At 55.7% G+C, this 17,074-nt stretch overlaps 1 protein-coding gene across 1 annotated transcript; it reads left to right on the plus strand.

Moving 5' to 3' along the window:
- The first annotated feature begins 125 nt into the window (after positions 1 to 125).
- On the plus strand, positions 126 to 17,074 carry FBLIM1 (filamin binding LIM protein 1). Its single transcript, XM_079140941.1, has 9 exons — positions 126 to 230; positions 320 to 378; positions 757 to 1,017; positions 6,988 to 7,154; positions 7,609 to 7,723; positions 9,004 to 9,173; positions 11,443 to 11,621; positions 12,291 to 12,408; positions 15,997 to 17,074. Exons 3-9 carry the CDS (start codon positions 768 to 770, stop codon positions 16,108 to 16,110), a joined length of 1,113 nt encoding a protein of 370 aa, XP_078997067.1. The 5' UTR covers positions 126 to 230; positions 320 to 378; positions 757 to 767; the 3' UTR covers positions 16,111 to 17,074.

Raw genomic sequence — 17,074 nt, forward strand, 5'->3', positions numbered from 1 at the left:
ATACTGGCTTGTGGATGGGCAGAACAGAACAGAGTGGCCAAGTGCATGGGCTCTAGGTTCAAATGCTGGCTCTACTGCTGTGTGGCCCTGGATGACTGACTCAACCTCTCTGAATTTCTTCACAGGGGTAATAATAGCACCTACTCCTCTAGCAGCCTTCTGGGGATTTCTGAATTCCTAAGCATAAAGTGTTCAGGGCCACGTGGGCCCAGAGTAGGTCCTGGTAAAAGGTGTCTTTGATTTGTCCTTCTGCCTGCTCTGTCCCCGGGAACCCAGCCCTGCTGCTCTGACGTTCTGTTCCTGTTCTTTGCCGCCACAGTGGAGCCGGCCTGAAAACCTCTGAGGACTCAGGATCTCCCAGGAGAACTGAGATCCCAGGTAGGTGAGGGAGGTGCCTTGGGGTGTGGCCCGTGGGCAGGTGCAGGCCCGGGCGTCAGCTGCGCTGGGGCTGGGCGCTGAAGCTGTTGTCCTCTTGCTGCTGAGGAACGGGAAGGACGCCTGTGGAGAGCGGCCAGCGCTGCCCTTTGCTCCCAGGGGTGCAGGCTTTGGGGGAGGGGCGGTCCCACCCTGTGGCTAAGTCACCTGGTGGAGTCCTGCCCTGCCCCCTCTGTGGCTGGACTGGGTGCTGGGTAGGTCGCCAGCAGGTGGGAGGACGCCCCCTTTCTTGTCGGGAGGAGGGAGACTCCGTGCCCCTGACTCTCTTTGGCAGGTGTGTGTCCTGCCAGGCCTGAGCCGCACTCCGCCCCTCCCCCACAGGAGCTGCCGGGATGTCCTCCCAGCCCGAGAAGAGGGTGGCCTCCTCTGTGTTCATCACCCTGGCGCCCCCGCGCCGCGACGTGGCTGTGGCTGAAGAAGCGAGGCGGGCGGCTTGCGAGGCCCGGTGTGGCCGTCCCTGGGAGGCCCCTGCCTCCGTGAAGGCAGCGGGGGCTGGCTCAGTGGGGAAGCCCAGCCCCTGGGTGCCCTCGGGCAGGGCTGCAGCCCCTGTACCCACTGTGCCACCACAGCTCTCCAATGGAGGTAAGAGGGTGACTTCAGGGGACCAGGGCAGACAGAGCGCCCAGGTGGGGAGGAAAGAGGTTCTGAGCCGTTCACTGAGGGCCCCCCATGTGCTGGGCAGATTCTGGAGCCATTTCTCGGTTATGTGATGTTGACAAGCTGCTTCACCTCTACGTGCCTCAGTTTCCTACTCTGTAAAATAGGAATAAAGAACTGGACCTAGTGGCGCACGCCTGTAATCCCAGCAACTTGGGAGGCTGAGGCAGGAGGATTGCAAGTTCGAGGTTGGCTGCTGAGGCTCTAAGCAACTTCATGAGACCCTGCATCAAAGTAAAAAATGAGAAAGGGCTGGAGACGTGGCCTAGTGGTTAAGTTCCCCTGAGTTGATTCCCTGGCACCAAAAACAGAAGAAAAAGTGACAGGGAGCCCGCAGTCCTCTTTCCCTGTCACTCCCCCGGAAGTGTCTGCTGTTGGGTTGATAGGCATGAGGAGGGGTGACCAGGCCCGGGGACAGGGGGCTTGCTCACTGTCCTACAGGGCACTGCAGAACAGGGTGGTGGGAAGCTAAAGGCAAGGGGCCAGCCTAGATGGCAGCTGGGCCCCAGGAGCCCCCAGGTGCCTAGTCAGGTGTCCTGCTGCTCCAGAAGGAGACTGGGACAGCCCTGTCCATCCATCACCATGGAAACCAGCTGGCAAGACCCATAGCAAGTACAAGGATGTGGTCAGAAATGCCACACATGCACAGGGACAGGGTGCAGGGATGTCCGTGTGGCACGCTCCCTGAGTGGAACCTCTACAGCGGTCTTGGCTTCTTGAGGACACATCCCAAGGGCACAGCCTGCTCCCTGCTCCCTCAGGGAGAACCAGGACCGGGAACAAATGTCACACATCAGGACGTGTGATCCAGTGGAAAAATACATCCTGTCCCCTCTGCATGGGTGAGGGAGCTCAGGAAATATGGTCGAGGTGCTATGGCCCAGGCCACCGTCAGGAGTCGTTGGAGTTGCAGGCAGGAGACCCCAGGAGTGTGCAACGAAAGCAGACCATTGGGAGGATGGCCTGACAGCCACTGGTCAGTGTGACCGGTGGCCATTTTGCCAACTTGAGTCCCTTGAGCAGAGCACAGGGAATCTTGGAGGTAAGTTCTAGATGAGCAGCTTGGTCCTGAGTCTGGGTCCTCAGTCCTTGGGGTTCTGGGGACAAGGCCATCTCCATAGCAGGCTGCCATCTGCCGCCTCTTCCTGTCCTCAGGTGGCCACCAGTGTGACTTTAGCCCTCTCACCCCCACACCCACCTCTAGATACGCTAGTGCCCAGATGCCCTGCCTGGGTCTTAGGCATAAGCTGCTTTTTTCTCTTGACTTCTCTCTCTCTCTCTGGTACCAGGGATTGAACCCAGGGGCGCTTCACCCCTGAGCCACATCTCCAGCCCTTGGCTTCTCTTTTAAAGCCTGTTCTCCCTCCACCTGCCCTTGGCCACTGGACAGAATCACCTTCCTGGCCACCCGTGGACCCTGCATTCCTGCCCACCCTCCTCAGCCAGTGGTCCTGGGAGAGGCCACAGCTCTGGGATCTGGGTCCTGACTCATGCGCTCACCCAGAACCGGATTCCCACACTCCATCGGCCATGTCACTGCGGGGCTTGTTCCAACACAGCTGGGCCCCGCCCTGGGTGCTTCTGACCCAGCTGGGCCGCACAAGGCAGGGATTTGCATTTCTTGTACTTTCCTAGGTCATGCTGATGCTCTGGCCTGGGGACCACATTTTGTGAACGTTGAGACCGAGTCTCACTGTGTTGCCCAGGTCTGGCCCAAACTCCTGAGCTCAAGTGACCTTTGATCCCCAGCATCACAATTATTTTTTTGGTACCAGGGATTGAACCCAGGGGTGCTTAACCACTGAGCCACATCCCCAGCCTTTTTACATTTTATTTTGAGATAAGGTCTCGCTGAGTTGCTCAGGGCCTTGCTAAATTGCTGAGGCTGGCTTTGAACTTGCAATCCTCCTGCCTCAGTCCCGAGTCTCTGGGATTATAGGCGTGCACCACCACGCCAGGCACATTTTTTAAAAAAATCGAAACAATAATTGTCTATCTGTGTTCTCATCTCACACTGTATCCCATAAATATGTGCAGTGTGGTCAGGATAATGACACATCCATGGCCTCAAACATTTAGCGTTTCTTTGTGTTGGAAACATTCAAAATGCTCTCTGCGAGCTATTTTGAAATGAACGATCAGTGCTTGTCAGCCATAGTCCCCTGCTGTGCTGGAGAGCATTAGAAGTTTTTCTCCTGTCCCTCTGCATCTGGAACTAGTTGACCTCGGGTCCACTTTCGGATGAATGGATGTGGAACTGTCCTTCTAGTCCTGAGACGTCATCAAGTAGGCGAGACTTTGGGGCTAGAAAGGTGATTCTCCAAGTGTGGCCCTTGGACCAGCCTTTTCTCCCCCCAGGGAACTTACCAGAAATGCAAATCCTTGGAGCCTGCCCCAACCCTGCTGAGTCAGAAACTGGGGGTGGGAAGCCGTCTGTGTTTGGACAAGCCCCCTGTGCTCCTGACGCATGCTCAGGTGTGCAGAACACCCTTCCCGGCCGCACAGTCCCTTCAGCCCTGGGAAGGCGCGTCAGTCTCTTCATCTGGAACTGAGAACCAGAGGGGTCCCAGGGGATTGGCTGGGAATGGGGCTAAGCCGAGGTCTTCAGGAATGGGAAGTGGAATTTTCCATTTGCTTTCCCTGGATGTCTCACATAGGCTGAGCTCACAGGACCCTCGTCTAACTTGTGCCCGGAAATGGGAGGTGGGCAGAGTGTCCCCCACAACCCTTTCTCACTGGGCCGCCATTCTGGTGCTCAACCTGTACCTGGCCACAGACAGAGGGGTCTCACTGCCCCCGTAAGCTTCCCTCCTGACCCCCTAGTCGCCTCCTCCAGGGAGCGGGACCCTGGCAGTACATGGTAGTGGGCATGGTCCTTGCTAGAGAGGGGCTCTCCCCATACTCCACCTCGGGAGCACCTGGAAGTCTGTATCCGCCAACTAGCCTGAGGATGGAGGGCCACTCCCTTGGGCCCACTCTGGACCCTGTCTCCATCACCCTCGGGTCTCAGGAGCAGCTATGCTAATAGCAGAAATGACTTTGTACCAGGGTGCTTGTTGTGTGTGTGAGAGCGTGTGTGTGTGTGTGTGCGCGCGCGCGTGTCCAAACGTACGTGGAAGTGGGAGAGACACCAGGGGACCCAAGTACCCACATCAGTTCAGCTGTTGTCAAGATTTGGCCACATTTGTTGATTCCTTTTCTTTTTCTTTTTTGTGGAATATTTTATTTTATCAGTTTATTTTCCTGGGATCAGACCTAGGGTCTCTTGCCTGCTGAGCGCACCCCTGTGGAATAGTTCTTTTTAAACTTTTAAAAAATTTTTTAATGTTTTGTTTTAGTGGTAGGTGGACAGAGTACCTTTATGTGATGCTGAGGACCGAACCCAGGGCCTCAGGCACACCAGGCTAGCGCTGTGCCACAGAGCCACAGCTCCGGCCCCCTGGGGAATATTTTAAAGGACACCCCCGCAATGTGGCATTTCCTGCATTTGCCAGGGTGCATTTCTAAATGTAGCCATTTTCTTAGGCGACCACCATGCCAGACACCGCCTAATCAATTCACGAAAATGCCGTATGATTATCTAATACTCTGTTCATGATTAAATCCCCCGATGGTTGTAAAAATGCCTTTTCACTATAGTGGGATGAATGGATTGTGCAGTGTCTAGTCTTTTTTTTTTTTTTTTTTTTTTTTTTGTACCAGGGATTGAACCCATGGGTGCTTAACCACTGAGCCACATCCCCACCCTTTCTATTTTTTATTTAGAAACAGGGTCTTGCTAAATTGCTTAGGGCCTCACAAAGTTGCTGAGGCTGGCCTTGAACTTGTGAGCCTCCTGCCTCAGCCTCCCGAGCCACCGGGCTTACAGGCACGCACCATAGCGCCCAGCTCTGGTCTTTCTTTTGAGCTGTGTAATCCAGTGGACTATTTAGCTTCTCCTTGACTAGAAAGTGAGAATTAAATGAGGTGAGCAATCCTTACATTCAGGGTCCACATATGGTCTATGCCAGTGCATAGACCAATAAAAACAGAAGTCAAGTCACAAATGTCAGCCTTGGGTATTTAATTTGAAATGTTCTAATATATCCACATTGAAAAAAGTTAAAAGAAATAAGCATTGTTAGTTTTAATAATGCAGTATGGAACCCAGCATTAAAATATTTCAGCATGTAATCATTATAAAAATCATGGATGAGACATTTCACGTTCTTATTTTCGATGAAAGTGATTGACTCCAAAGGTGCTTAACCACTAAGCCACATCCCCAAGCCCCTTTTTAAATTTTGAGACAGAGTCTCACTAAGTTGTTGAGGCTGATCTCCAACTCGTGATCCTCCTGCCTCAGCCTCCAGAGCCTCTGGGATTACACGACCGGGTCACATTCTTTTTTGTTTGTGTTTTTCACATTCTTTTCTTGATCCTAAGACGTGCAGCATATCTCGGTGTGGTCTAGCCGCAGGTCAGGCGCTCCTTAACACACAGCCAGTGGCTGCTGCGTTGGACAGTGCAAACAGATTTATTTTGTGTGGTCATTTTTCTCTGCAGTCTCAATTCCAGGGAAGTCCGCCCCCCTCCTCAGGCTGTGAACTTGTTGCAGAAATGGGAACAGTGTCCCAAACCCCCTGCTGAATTTGTCCCTTTGCGCCCTGTGGGCTCATTCAACTTGCTTCTCTGTCTCCCAAATTCATTATAAATGGACGTCAGCTTCTATTTTATAATAACAACATGAGGGCTGTTTTATGGGGTTATTTTGAATAGGAACATTTCATGGAGGTATCCACGGCTTCCTATAGTATCACCTGACTCTTGAGACCCCTGTGTCTACCAGGGTAGCCAGTGGGTTCAGATGATGACATCAGGGCTCCTCAGAAAGCTCCCCACCTGCCTGGGCACGGTGATGCACACCTGTGATCCCAGAAGCTCAGGAGGCTGAGGCAGGAGGATCAGGAGTTCAAAGCCAGCCTCAGCAAAAGTGAGGCGCTAAGAACTCAGTGAGACCCTGTCTCTAAATTAAATACAAAATTAGGGCTGGGGACGTGGCTCAGTGATTGAGCGCTGCTGAGTTCAATCCCTGGTACCCACTTCCCCCAAAAAAAACTTCCCATCAGCTGGGTCTAGTGCACACTTGCAATCTCAGTGACTCAGGAGGCTGAGGCAGGAGGATCACAATTTTGAGGCCAGACTCAGCAATTTAGCGAGACCCTAAAAATAAAAAATAAAAAGGGTTGGGGATGTAGCTCAGTGGTAACCACTGGGTTCAATCCCCAGCACCCAAAATCCCTTATCAATCCTCCGCCTGAATGCTGTCAACACCCCACGATCATTACTGGAATCTTCTGTAGTCAGGGTGGCGGTTCCCACGTCTGAGCCACGTCTGAGCGATGCCTGGAAGGCTTCCTCAGCGCCTTGTGGCGGCCCCACCCTCCCAGTGTCTGACTCCGCAGGACTGACGCAGGCTGGGAGTCGCGCACTTGACAGGCTCCCAGGTGACGGTAATGCCAGTACCCAGGCTTCAGAACCACAGCCTTAGGGGGGTGTTGGGCGCGCGTCCCCAGGAGGCCTCCAGCAGGCCCTCCAGCTGTTCTGGCTGTGAGCGGGGCAGGGGCGACGGGGAGGCTTTCCCAGCCGCTGTCTGCTGACCCCTGGCTTTCCACTCACTGCCACCGTCATGTCCCCAGCAGCCCCTGGAATTGCTCCAGCTGAGCAGTTTAAGACTCAGATCCTGTCTTTTGCCTAAGGACCCTCAGCAGCTCAGCGGCCCAGCCAGACGGAGCCCAGGTCTGGGCGACGCTGGACCTGAGCCTCTGGTCACCTGCTCTTCTGCCTCCTGGCTCTGCAGCCGCCTCCTCTGTCCCCTGGTGGCACCTGGCCAACCCCTTCTCCCTGTGGTTTCAGGATGTCCCCCTCCTCCCGCCCCGGATGTCGAGGACGCACTTGGTGACCTGGATCTCCTCCCGCCGCCGCCTCCGCCGCCCGCTCCTGGGGAGGCGTCCCCAGTGGGGACGTCACTCATTTCAGACTTGGAGCAGCTGCACCTGCCCCCGCCCCCACCCCCACCACAGGTACTGCCAGCTCCACGGACGCCTTGGGGACTCTTTGAAGTCCCCAACAGGGTGGTCATAGTCGATGGACCTAAACCCCCCAGGCTGCATAGAGAACTGTCTAAATCCTGGGCCCCACACAGAGGCCATTGTCCGGATGGGAGGGTCCCCAGACTTGGGCTGAGGCCCCTTCGGGGTCTCTGGGGAACCTGTTTCTGGGAGATTCCTTAGAAATGGGAGTAGCTTTGCCTGGTGGGGGGTCCAGGGCAAGGAGTGGGGAGACCGGGCGCCAGCTGCCAGGAAGCCTCCTGCTGGTCACTTGAGGCGACTTGCTCCTCTGGGCCTCGGTTTCCTCCTCTATACAGTGGGGCTAATTGTGGCTGGTGCTGCCCAGAGGAGGGGCAGAGCTGGGAGGGCCCATGGAGTCCCTGCTGGGCGACATCTGTCCTGCATCCTCCCGTCTGTGTCCCCACAGGCCCTGGCAGAGGGCCCGTCCAGCCAGCCTCGGCCGGGTCACCTCAGGCCCTCAGAGGAGCTGCCGCCTCCCCCAGAAGAACCTACCAGCTTCCCAGAGAGAGAGACTTCCGCAGGTATGGCCACAGGCTGGCCCCGGCCTCGGGCCAGGTGGGCTTCTGGGCAGCAGGGACAGCAGCCCACCCACGCCTGCCCGGGCTCACCTTACATCTAGTTGAGCATCGATTTAGTTCTTATTGCCTTGACCTGTTTTCCTTATATCTCAGATTCTTCTAACTATTAATCTACACTGTTTGCTGTGACAACAAAAATGCTAATTTTTTCTTACTCTTTTTTTTTTCCTTTTCCTTTTTTTTCTTTTTGGTGTTGGGAGTTGAACCCAGGGGGTGCTTCACCACTGAGCCACATCCCCGGCCCTTTTTTAATTTTGTTTAGAGACAGGGTCTCGCCAAGGTGCTGAGGCTGGCCTCGAACTTGCTATCCTCCTGCCTCGGCCTCCTGAGTGGCTGGGATGACAGGTGTGCGCCACCCGCTGGCCTGTTGCTGGAGTCTTAGGTGGTTCCTTGAGTCACCTTGCACACAGATCGGTCGTTTTGCCCACGTACACAGTTTTCTGAGACAAATTCCTAGAAGAGGAGCGCTGTGGCCAAGGATGCTGGGCTTGTAATTGGGGTACCGGTGCAGAATCGCCCTCTCGGTCATCCTGGCCTGCCCTCCCACCCACGGTGGCTGCCTTACTCATTGGGCGCCACAGGAAGTGCCTTCCACCTGGTACCTTGCCCCAGGCCCCGAGAAGGGAGTGCTTCTCGGGGCAGCAGGGAGACTCCTCTCGGCTGAGGCAGGAGTCGCACTTATTTTTCTCTGTTTGTCATTTGCCTTTTTAGGTTTTGCTTTTTGCAGTGCTGGGGATGGAACCCAGGGCCCCACACGGGCGAGGCAAGCGCTCTGCTGCTGAGCTCCGCTAACCCCTACTAACCTTGACTTCAGCTTGCAAAGGCCACTCACATTCCTTTCTTTTTTAGGTCTTTTTTGGGGGTGGGGCACTGGGGATTGAACTCAGGGGCACTCAACCTCTGAGCCACACCCCCAGCCCTATTTTGTGTTTTATTTAGAGACAGGGTCTCACTCAGTTGCTTAGCACCTCGCTGTTGCTGAGGCTGGCTTTGAACTCTCATCCTCCTGCCTCAGCCTCCTGATCCGCTGGGATGACAGGCGCGCACCACCACGCCTGGCCACTCACGTGCTTTCCGATGCTCCTCTGACCCTTGGTGTTTGTCAGATGAGGAATCCCTGGGGGGTTCGAGGCCAAGCTCTGGAGTTCCTGGTGTTCTGAGTAGTGACCGGGTACTGTCCTTCTGGGCTGGGCTTGTGATGGCCTGTGTCTCCTCTACCCCAGACATCTGCGCCTTCTGCCACAAGACTGTGTCCCCCCGAGAGCTGGCCGTGGAGGCCATGAAGAGGCAGTACCATGCACAGTGCTTCACCTGCCGTACCTGCCGCCGCCAGCTAGCTGGCCAGAGCTTCTACCAGAAGGATGGGCGGCCCCTCTGTGAACCCTGTTACCAGGTACCCACTGAGGCAGGCCTTCAAGTGCCAGGCACCAAGCTGACACTTATGTTCATTCCCTACAGTACTCCTGGGAGGTAGGCCCATTTCACGGATGAGGAAGCTGAGACTCTAAAAGAAGAAGCTCAGCCATGGTGGATTCATTTCCTGTGGCTGCTATAATGTGTTGGTCAGCTTTCCACCACTATAACAAAGCACCTGAGGTGATCAACTTATAAAGAGAAAAGGTTCATTTTAGCTCACAGGTTTCCAGTCCATGATCAGTTGCCCCTGCTATTTTGGGCCTGTGGTGAGACAGCACAGTGTGGTGGGAACATGTGGTCGAGCAGACTACTCCTGGCTTCTTTCTCCCACTGTGAGGCCAGCAGTGTGGCACGTCACTCCAGTGACGTCATCTTGCCCCCTTCCGTGTGGGTCTCGCTCTGCTGGCTCCCACAGGCCTCGGTGACTACGTGTAGGGCCCCCTTGGTTGATTCAGGAGCGCCTCCCCGACTCCAGATCTCTAACGCCTTCAGTCTGCAGAGCCTCTTTGGCATTGGAGGCAACACTCATGGTTCTAGAGCTGAGGACCTGTGTGGCTGGGGGCATTTCTTAGCTGTCGTCCAGGGTCAGCTGCAGAAGGCCCAGGAGCCACGCTTCTACCCCAGACCCATCCATCGGGGGCCTGCCCTGGTCTTGCCGCTGTCTCTGAGAGCATGGGGTCCAGGGCGTGGCCTGAAGGGGACCTGCCACTCCGGGCCTGGGAGGGCTGGATGCCAGACGCTGGCATGTGCCAGCGTCTGGCATCCAGCCCTCCACGGTTCGTGGAGAAGCACTCAGTCTGCTGTGCAGATCCGCATGGCCACACCACCTGTGTGCAGGTCTCACCTTGTCCTTGTGGATAGAAGAACTGGCGGTTTGTGTTTTTAACAAGTGTCTCGGGCACACGGGAGCTTGGAAACACTGGTTTCAGGGTTTAGGATATTTGGAGTTGGGACTATTCCAAACAATCAGAATGATCTAATCACAGCCTCGTGATGACCATGGCCAGCAGGGCCCAGCAGTAAGAGGAAGGAACCGAACTCCCCCAACCCCATCCCTCTGTTGGCATCCAGTGGTCTGAAAGGTGGGTTCCCTTTACCTCCCACACTCCCACACTGGGGACCAGTCCTCCAATCATGGAGCCTTGGAAGGAACAACGAAACACATCCCCACCCTTGCAGAGGGGGAGGCAGAATGCTCTCCATAGTGCGCCTGTCCAGGTGGCACCGAGTTAACCAGAAACCAGACATGGGAGCAACCTGGGAGGCTAAGGAAGGAGAATTGAAAATTTGAGGCCAGCCTCAGCCACTTAGCAAGACCCTGTTTCAAAACAAAAAAAAGTCTGGGGATGTAGCTCTGTGGTCGAGCTCTGATCTACCACGAGTGAGACCTCGGCCTCAACCCCCAGCACTGCAATGGAAAGAAAGAATTCATGTGTGCCTCGCCACAGGGGTGTGTGCACTAACAATTTATTAAAAGGACAGATCTCAAGTTAAGTATCTTTTTTTCTTTTTTTTTTTTTTTTTTTGTACCAGGGATTGAACTCAAGGGCACTTGGCCACTGAGCCACATCCCCAGCCCTATTTTGTATTTTATTTGGAGACAGGGTCTCGCTGGGTTGCTTAGTGCATCACCTTTGCTGAGACTGGCTTTGAGCTCTCGATCCTCCTGCCCCAGCCTCCTGAGCAGCTGGGAAAGTTAAGTATTCTTAACACAGAGTTTTTAAAAGATGAATGCATGTAATACTAAAAGATATTAAAATAAAGAAATCCAAACAGAAGGAAAATCAAAGTAGAAAGTGGAATCAGACCAGAGGAAAAGTTAGTACCCAAAAATGTGTGTTGAAAGGCCTTTCCCACGATTCCTAAAGTGGAACACGGAATTTGCCTCTGAGCTTCCAGGTGGTTAAATGGAAAAGGGAAAGGATTTCCAGATCTCTCAGGTGCCGGCTCCCTGGGGATCCCTCTTCCTGGCTCTGAGGTTTGTTTCAGTGAAGTTTCTCCTGGGAGCTCTGGCAGACCCTGGCCTGGAGCACGTCGCACTAATAAAACTCCAGTGCTCGCTTTGCATCATGTGCCTTGCTCTGAGCCGAGGGGGATGCTCAGGGCGAAGAGCAATGGAGGCGTTTGGGTCGTATTAGGAGCTGATGGCAGGCCCCTCCTGCACTGCCGGCTCTTGGGCCCCTGTAGCTGGTGACTGGGGGTGGCCTTCCCGCGGCTGGCTCTGAGGCAGGGGCTCTCTGTCCCAGGACACCCTGGAGAAGTGTGGCCGGTGTGGCGTGGTGGTCCGGGACCACATCATCAGGGCCCTGGGCCAGGCCTTCCACCCCGCCTGCTTCACCTGCGTGAGCTGCGCCCGGTGCCTCGGGGATGAGAGCTTCGCGCTGGACAGCCAGAACCAGGTGTACTGCCTGGACGACTTCTACAGGTGGGCGGGGCCGTGCCCGGCGCCCTAGGGCGGTGGGCGGGACTGGGGACCAGGCAGAGCGCTCCGCCCTCCCCAGGCCCCAGGAGCCTTCCACTCCCACGTGCCAGAACACCTGGCGGTGCCCCTGTGCCGTGCGGGGCACTTCCCTGGAGTCGGCCCAGGACTCACAGTGGTCCCGCCAGCTGGGTACGATCCAGGGGTCCATTGTGCCGAATGCAGACACTGAGGCATGCGCCACGGATGCCCAGTCTCCTCGCTGGGCTCTGAGCGTCAATTCAGAGCCTTCCTTGCTCCAGGGCCCTGGTCCCCAGTGCAGCGGGCGAAGCAGGAGGGAGATGATGTCCCTGAGATGGGGTCCCTGCCTGGAGCTGCTCACTGCCAACAGGGAGAGGCAGATGTACCTGCTGGAACAGGAAGGAAAGAAAAAGTCAGTGACCTTAGTACAAGTCAGATGAGAGGGACCCACTGCACACTGTCACTTCAGACCTTCCCGGTGACTTCCTTGCCTCAAGCTAACCACACCCTGGGACGCGGGGTCTGATTACACAGATCTCCCCCTGCGCCCCTGCCAGGTGTCTGTGGTTGCGGCTCCAGGTGTGGAATAGCTCTGGGGGGTGAACTTGAGCCAGCCACGCTTCTGCCAGCAAACTGTGGTTCCCTCTCCTCTAGGAAATTCGCCCCCGTGTGCAGCATCTGCGAGAATCCCATCATCCCCCAGGACGGCAAGGATGCCTTCAAAATCGAGTGCATGGGGAGAAACTTCCATGAAAACTGCTACCGATGTGAGGTGAGTGAGACGGTGAAGACCTAGCCACACTGTCACTGCCTGACCCCAGGAGGCCGGGCAGGCCAGGCTGGGGGCTGTGCTGTCTGCTGGGCACTGGCAGAGACTGGAAGAGAGTGGGAAGAAGCAGAGAGCCAGCCTGTCCCTCAGACCGCCTGGTGTTCAGGGTAGACAGCAAACTCACATCTCGGCCCGCAAGAAGGCGAACCTGTCAGCTCCTGGTGGTGACGTCCTTGATGATTGACGTCGGAGCTGTCTCTCGGTTCTGCCTCTTCTGTTTACTTCCGCTTCCCTTTCTGCAGGCTGACCTCTGCAAAGAGGGGCCCAGTGCACAGGCACAGATGCCCCAGGTTTTCATCCTCCTGACTTAGAAACCCCAGGGGAGAGAGCGAATCCCAAGCAGGGGAGCCAGACGGGCCCAAGAAGGCCTCTGACAGGCCAGCCTGGGTTGCATGCCCCCTCTGAGCCCATCACTGCGTCTGGGGTGTCAGGATGGACAGGCTCGGGAGAAGGCTAATCACCAGCAGAACCGATTAAGGCCGTGGTGGCGATAATCACACCTGCTTTTCCTCATCAGCCTTTCAAGGTACACTATCAGGTGGACCTTGAACTATAACCAAGAAAGACAACCTAGGTATGAGCAATCGATCAGTTTTTCTCCAGGTTCCCTGACGCCCTCAGTGAGAACAGCCTCTTAGGTCCAAGTATCTTTTTTGTCCTCCCCTGTGCTGGGGTTGGACCCCAGGACTCACCCATGCTAGGCAGGTGCTGTACCCTGGGGTTGCAAGATGGAACCCTGTGAAACAGACGACTCGCCACCACCAAGGGCAGGAGGAGGGGTCCCGGGCAGAGTGACGCCCTGCGTGTCCTTTATGGACACGTGTAAATGGGTTTGGGGAGAAGGCGGTGGTGGGGTCCAACCAGGGCTGCAGAGGAGGCGGTGCCTAGACCGAGGCTCGCAGGCTGAGCTGGAGTTGGCCAGATACTGGCGATGGAGGAAGGAGATCCAGAAAGAGGCAGCCCAGCAGCGGCCAGCCTGAAGACCCGGGAGTGGAGGTTCCTGGGTGCCTGGAGGGGGAAGTCAGAGGGAGTGGTGAGTCGTGGGGCCAGAGACGGGTGCAACTCAGCCACGGAGAGCTTGCCACGCAGCTGCAGGGCCCTGAGTTCAATCTCCAGTGCCACAAAAAAAGACAAGAAAGAAATGCCAGGCCGGGATGTAGCTCAGTGGGTAGAGCGCTCGCCTCGCATGCACAAGGCCCTGGGTTCAATCCCCAGTTCGAAGAGTCCACGGATGCTGTAAAGTCCTGGTGTTGCCATTCTGAAATTCCTCATTTTTAAAAAAATATTTTTTAGTTGTTGATGGACCTTTATTTATTTATTTATGTGTGGTGCTGAGGATCGAACCCAGTACCTCACACGTGCTAGGCAAGCGCTGACCACTGAGCCACAACCCAGCCCCTCCTCATTTTTTTTTAAATTTTTTAGTTGTAGATGGACACAATACCTTTATTTTATTTACTTACTTTTATGTGGTGCTGAGGATCGAACCCAGTGCTTTAGAGGTGCGAGGCAGGCGCTCTGCCACCGAGCTACAGCCCCAGCCCTCCTCATTTTCTTAGCAAGGAGCTGCACATCTTTGTTTTGCCTAGATCCTATCACTGGTCCAGCTGGGGAAGCACCAAGAATCCCTTCCCACACCTCTTGCTGCCAGCCCCATGTCATTGAAATCTCCATCTTCTCTGCCAGTAGTGACAAAGGGGGCAGATTTTTGGGATGTCACTTCAGTGGAGAGTCCCAGGGCGAATCTCTCAATCAGCCAATGAGTAATTCTTAGCATTTATTTGCTCATGTTTATTTAAATAGAGATGTGGGGGCAGGGGGCAGTGATGCACACCTGTAATCCCAGCGACTCTGGAGGCTGAGACGGGAGGATTGCAAGTTTGAGGCTGGTCTCAATGTTTAGCAAGACCCTGTCTCCAAAAAAAATAAATAAACACAGCTGGAATGTAGGTGGGTCAGTGGTACAGCACCTGCCTAGCATGGGTGAGTCCTGGGGTCCAACCCCAGCACAGGGGAGGACAAAAAAGATACTTGGACCTAAGAGGCTGTTCTCACTGAGGGCATCAGGGAACCTGGAGAAAAACTGATCGATTGCTCATACCTAGGTTGTCTTTCTTGGTTATAGTTCAAGGTCCACCTGATAGTGTACCTTGAAAGGCTGATGAGGAAAAGCAGGTGTGGTTATCGCCACCACGGCCTTAATCGGTTCTGCTGGTGATTAGCCTTCTCCCAAGCCTGGCTAGGCAGTAACCCCTGCCTGTCCTTGGTGACCTTGACCAAGGGAATGGAGTGGAGTGCCATTTCTCCAGGAAGGGACGTGGGTTTCCGGGACTGTCCACAGCCCTGCTGGCTTTGGGCTCTGTTGTTTATGGTTGTTGGAAGGGTGACAATACTCTTTCACAGGGGTGGATTTTTAATTAGATACCTTCACACACACCGTCTTACTTAATCCCAACGACATTCTGGGGAGATGATATTCATTGTCCCCAATTAGGTTTGTCACTTGGTGTCACAACACCAACAAGTAGCCTTTGTGAATGACACGGACACTGGGATTTAGTGGAGGGTGGAGCTGCAGAGGAGCCACAGGACGGCACCTATCTGGTTCCTGCTGGGTCAGGGTGACCACCTGCCACCCCAGAGGTGTCTATCTGGGACTAGTCCCCTTGACTGGGTCAGCACAGCTTCCAAAGCGCAGCTGTGCCTGAGACCAGGCCTCTGGGCAGGGATGGTTCCGGTGTAACTCTAGCTGGTGTCCATGGGAGGCCCACCTAAGGTGCGGGCTGGGGGCAGAGGGCGAACTCGGTGAAGTCTAGGCCCTGAGCTCCTGTCCTTTTCATTCTGAAATTCTTTTGTGATTTGGAAAATTGGAACTATTAACGATTGGGCTGGGGTCATAGCTCAGCGGTACCGTATTTGCCCAGCATGTGTGAGACCCTGAGTTCAAAGCCCAGTTCCGCAAAAAAAAAACCAAAAAAAAGGTTTGTGTTAGTGTTGGATGAGTGCACACAGGACCCTGGACGGCCTGGAGGCCCAGTGGGGTCCCGGCTCTGAAGCAGCTCACGTGACCTGGGGCGAACCCCGCCCCTCCCAGCCTCAGTTTCCCCACCTGCACAATGTGGGGCTGGGCTAGGTTCAGCGACTCATTCACACACATTCACACAGACCCGTGTCCCCGGCCGGTCTGGGCGGGGAGCTGGTGGTAAGCGGGGTTCCTGCCGCTCGACTTCAGTTCCCAGGGGTTGCCAGGCTGTTCCTCCTCCGAGTGTGCTTGGTTCTCCCTGCAGCGACTCTGCCGCCCTCGCTCACAGCTTCTGAGGAGTGAAGTCCCCACCTGTGGCGTCTGGCCTTCCCTCCTGGGGACGGGCCTGGGCATATCAGGCAACACAGACGAGGAGCAGGGCTCCCGCCTCGGGGAGGCCCGTCCCCCAGCTGGGTTCTTCATCAGATCCCAAGCAAGCCCTCCCTGGACAGGCTCATGTGGGCAGCTCGCAGGCCCAGGGACAGCCACCCCTGCCTTTGTCTCCGCAGGACTGCAGTGTCCTCCTGTCCGTGGAGCCCACGGACCAAGGCTGCTACCCGCTGAACGACCACCTCTTCTGCAAACCCTGCCACGTGAAGCGCAGCGCCGCGGGCTGCTGCTGAGGGCGCCCGCCAGCCGCCGGCCGACCCTGACCTCCTCCTGCAACCTCCCTTCCGAGCCTCGCTGGGGACCAACGGGCAGCTCAGCCCAGCATGTGGGGGTGTCCGGAGCTGAGCCACCTGGGGCTCAGAGGTGGGGCAGGGGCACAGAGACCCCAGGCCTTCAACGCCTCCTCCTGCCCCTGAAGGCTCCTTGCTGTGACCATCACGCCCGGAGTCCCCTCCAGCCCCTCTCAAGTGCTGACGCAGGGGGCACCTGTGTCCCCAGCAGAGGGTGCTGAGACCAGCTTGGCGTGCAGGGCCAAGCTGGGTGAGGAAAAACTCCAAGGTCACTTAAAAAGCGCTTTTGAAGAATTTTGAGGCTTAAATGATGGGAAACAATATTCTTCAGACTTGGGGAGACAGATCTTTTTTTCTTTTAATAATTTGCTTTTGCGGGGGATGAAATCTTAAGACAGCTCTCCCCCTGGTTCATAAATGTAGAAGAATGTGACCTACTGGTGACACAGCCTTGGGCTTCCCGCCCCCGAGTAAGGCTGGGCTGGGGCAGGAGCAGGGACATCAGCAGCCCCTCACCTGCCTTCTGGCCCTCCTCCTGTGCTGCAGCGAGTCATCGAAACTTGGATTAAGTGCCTTCTGTATGCTGGGCGACAGGGACAGGGCTGTGTCTTTCCTGCAGTCTTAACCGGGACTGTGCACGCCACACACACCCACACACACCCACACACACGCACTCCTCAGGATGGGTTTGGGGCAGGTGTCCCACCAAGGTTGCCCACCAAGTCTCACTGGGGCCCTGCAGCCCAGGCTGCCCTGTAGCCACTGCTTCCACACGGCCACACGGTTCTTCCCTCCTAAGGAAAACCACTGTTGCTTCCTAACATCACTAGGTGTCTGGTGGAAAGGTCGACACGAGCTTTTCTCCAGGGATTCTCCACACACCACACGCACCTGTGAGCACCTGGGG

This window comes from Sciurus vulgaris (genome assembly GCF_902686455.1).
Source record: "Sciurus vulgaris genome assembly, chromosome: 1".
Classification (NCBI taxonomy): Eukaryota; Metazoa; Chordata; class Mammalia; order Rodentia; family Sciuridae; genus Sciurus; species Sciurus vulgaris.